The sequence below is a fragment of the Dreissena polymorpha genome, chromosome 1 (genome assembly GCF_020536995.1).
Source record: "Dreissena polymorpha isolate Duluth1 chromosome 1, UMN_Dpol_1.0, whole genome shotgun sequence".
In the NCBI taxonomy this organism is placed as follows: Eukaryota; Metazoa; Mollusca; class Bivalvia; order Myida; family Dreissenidae; genus Dreissena; species Dreissena polymorpha.
Genome location: NC_068355.1, coordinates 39,382,129 through 39,383,224, shown reverse-complemented (window position 1 = coordinate 39,383,224; position 1,096 = coordinate 39,382,129). Strand labels below are relative to the sequence as shown.

The 1,096-nt window shown below is 43.7% G+C and overlaps 1 protein-coding gene across 1 annotated transcript; it reads left to right on the top strand.

Moving 5' to 3' along the window:
* The first annotated feature begins 412 nt into the window (after positions 1 to 412).
* Positions 413 to 1,096, top strand: LOC127868810 (ras-related protein Rap-2b-like). Its single transcript, XM_052410923.1, has one exon. It carries the CDS (start codon positions 413 to 415, stop codon positions 1,094 to 1,096), a length of 684 nt encoding a protein of 227 aa, XP_052266883.1.

Here is a 1,096-nt window from a genome sequence, read left to right as displayed (position 1 = left end):
GACAAGCGGCAGTGTATTTTGAGACAACAAGCATTTCTGCATAGATTGTTTATAGTTGATTTTTCTTATTGATAAAAAAATCTTAATATTCACCATTGCATCCTTATTTTATACTATATAGGACACCACCACGACAGCCATGGAAAACTCTATGACTTCATTACCGTAAGTACATATATTTGTTCGACATTTTACAACAAACCGAAATGATTTAATTGAGTTTTAAGTTTGAAATTATTATACAAAAATATTATTAAAGAATATATGCAATGTAACTGTATTAAAACGCCTCCACAACATTCTTTGCTAAGAGTTTTGAACCATTGTATAGGATTTATACCAAAGAAAAAAATAATTTCGAAAACACATTATCTAATTAATTATTTGCACTTTTAGAGACCTCTATAACTCCATGCGACTGCGAGCTCTGACAACGCTGAGCACAAAGGCGCGTATCGTTCTCCTGGGTTCGAAATTCGTCGGCAAGACCACGATCGCCGAATGGTTTGTGCAGAAACGGAAAGTGACTGAGCTGCACTCAATGAAAAGTCAGCAACACGTCCTTATGTCGCAGGACTTCACAGTTGATCTGATCGACACCGACGAGACGGCGCTTCCGGCGCTCATCAAGATGAACATCCGGCGCGCCGACGCGTTTGTCCTCGTCTACGCCGTCGACGACTTCTACTCGTTCGAATATATCCGCTGTATGCGCGACGCCATAGTGAAAATGCGAACCGCCGATGTTCCGATAGTCGTCGTCGGTAATAAGATAGACATCACGGAGCGAGAGGTACATCCGGTTGTCGCTGACTGCTTGGTCACCGTAGAATGGGAGCATCCGCACGTGGAGGTTTCAGCGCAGAACGGCGACGAAGAACTGACGGCCATTTTCGAAGAGCTGTTTCTACACCCGGCGCTCAACAACGAGACCCTCATGACGGGAGTTTTCGGATCTTCGAAAACGACGACGTCTAGGCGTAAGACGCTGAGTTCGTTGCCAAAAGAGGAGGAGCAAAGCACGTCAATGCATTTCAAGCCGCATAAAAAAGAAAGGTCTGCAAATGTCAGCGTTTCGTGTGTGGACTTTGGTTAA

Excerpts from the sequence above, each read along its gene's own strand:
- LOC127868810 (XM_052410923.1), top strand. The coding sequence starts at position 413 with ATGCGACTGCGAGCTCTGACAACGCTGAGCACAAAGGCGCGTATCGTT.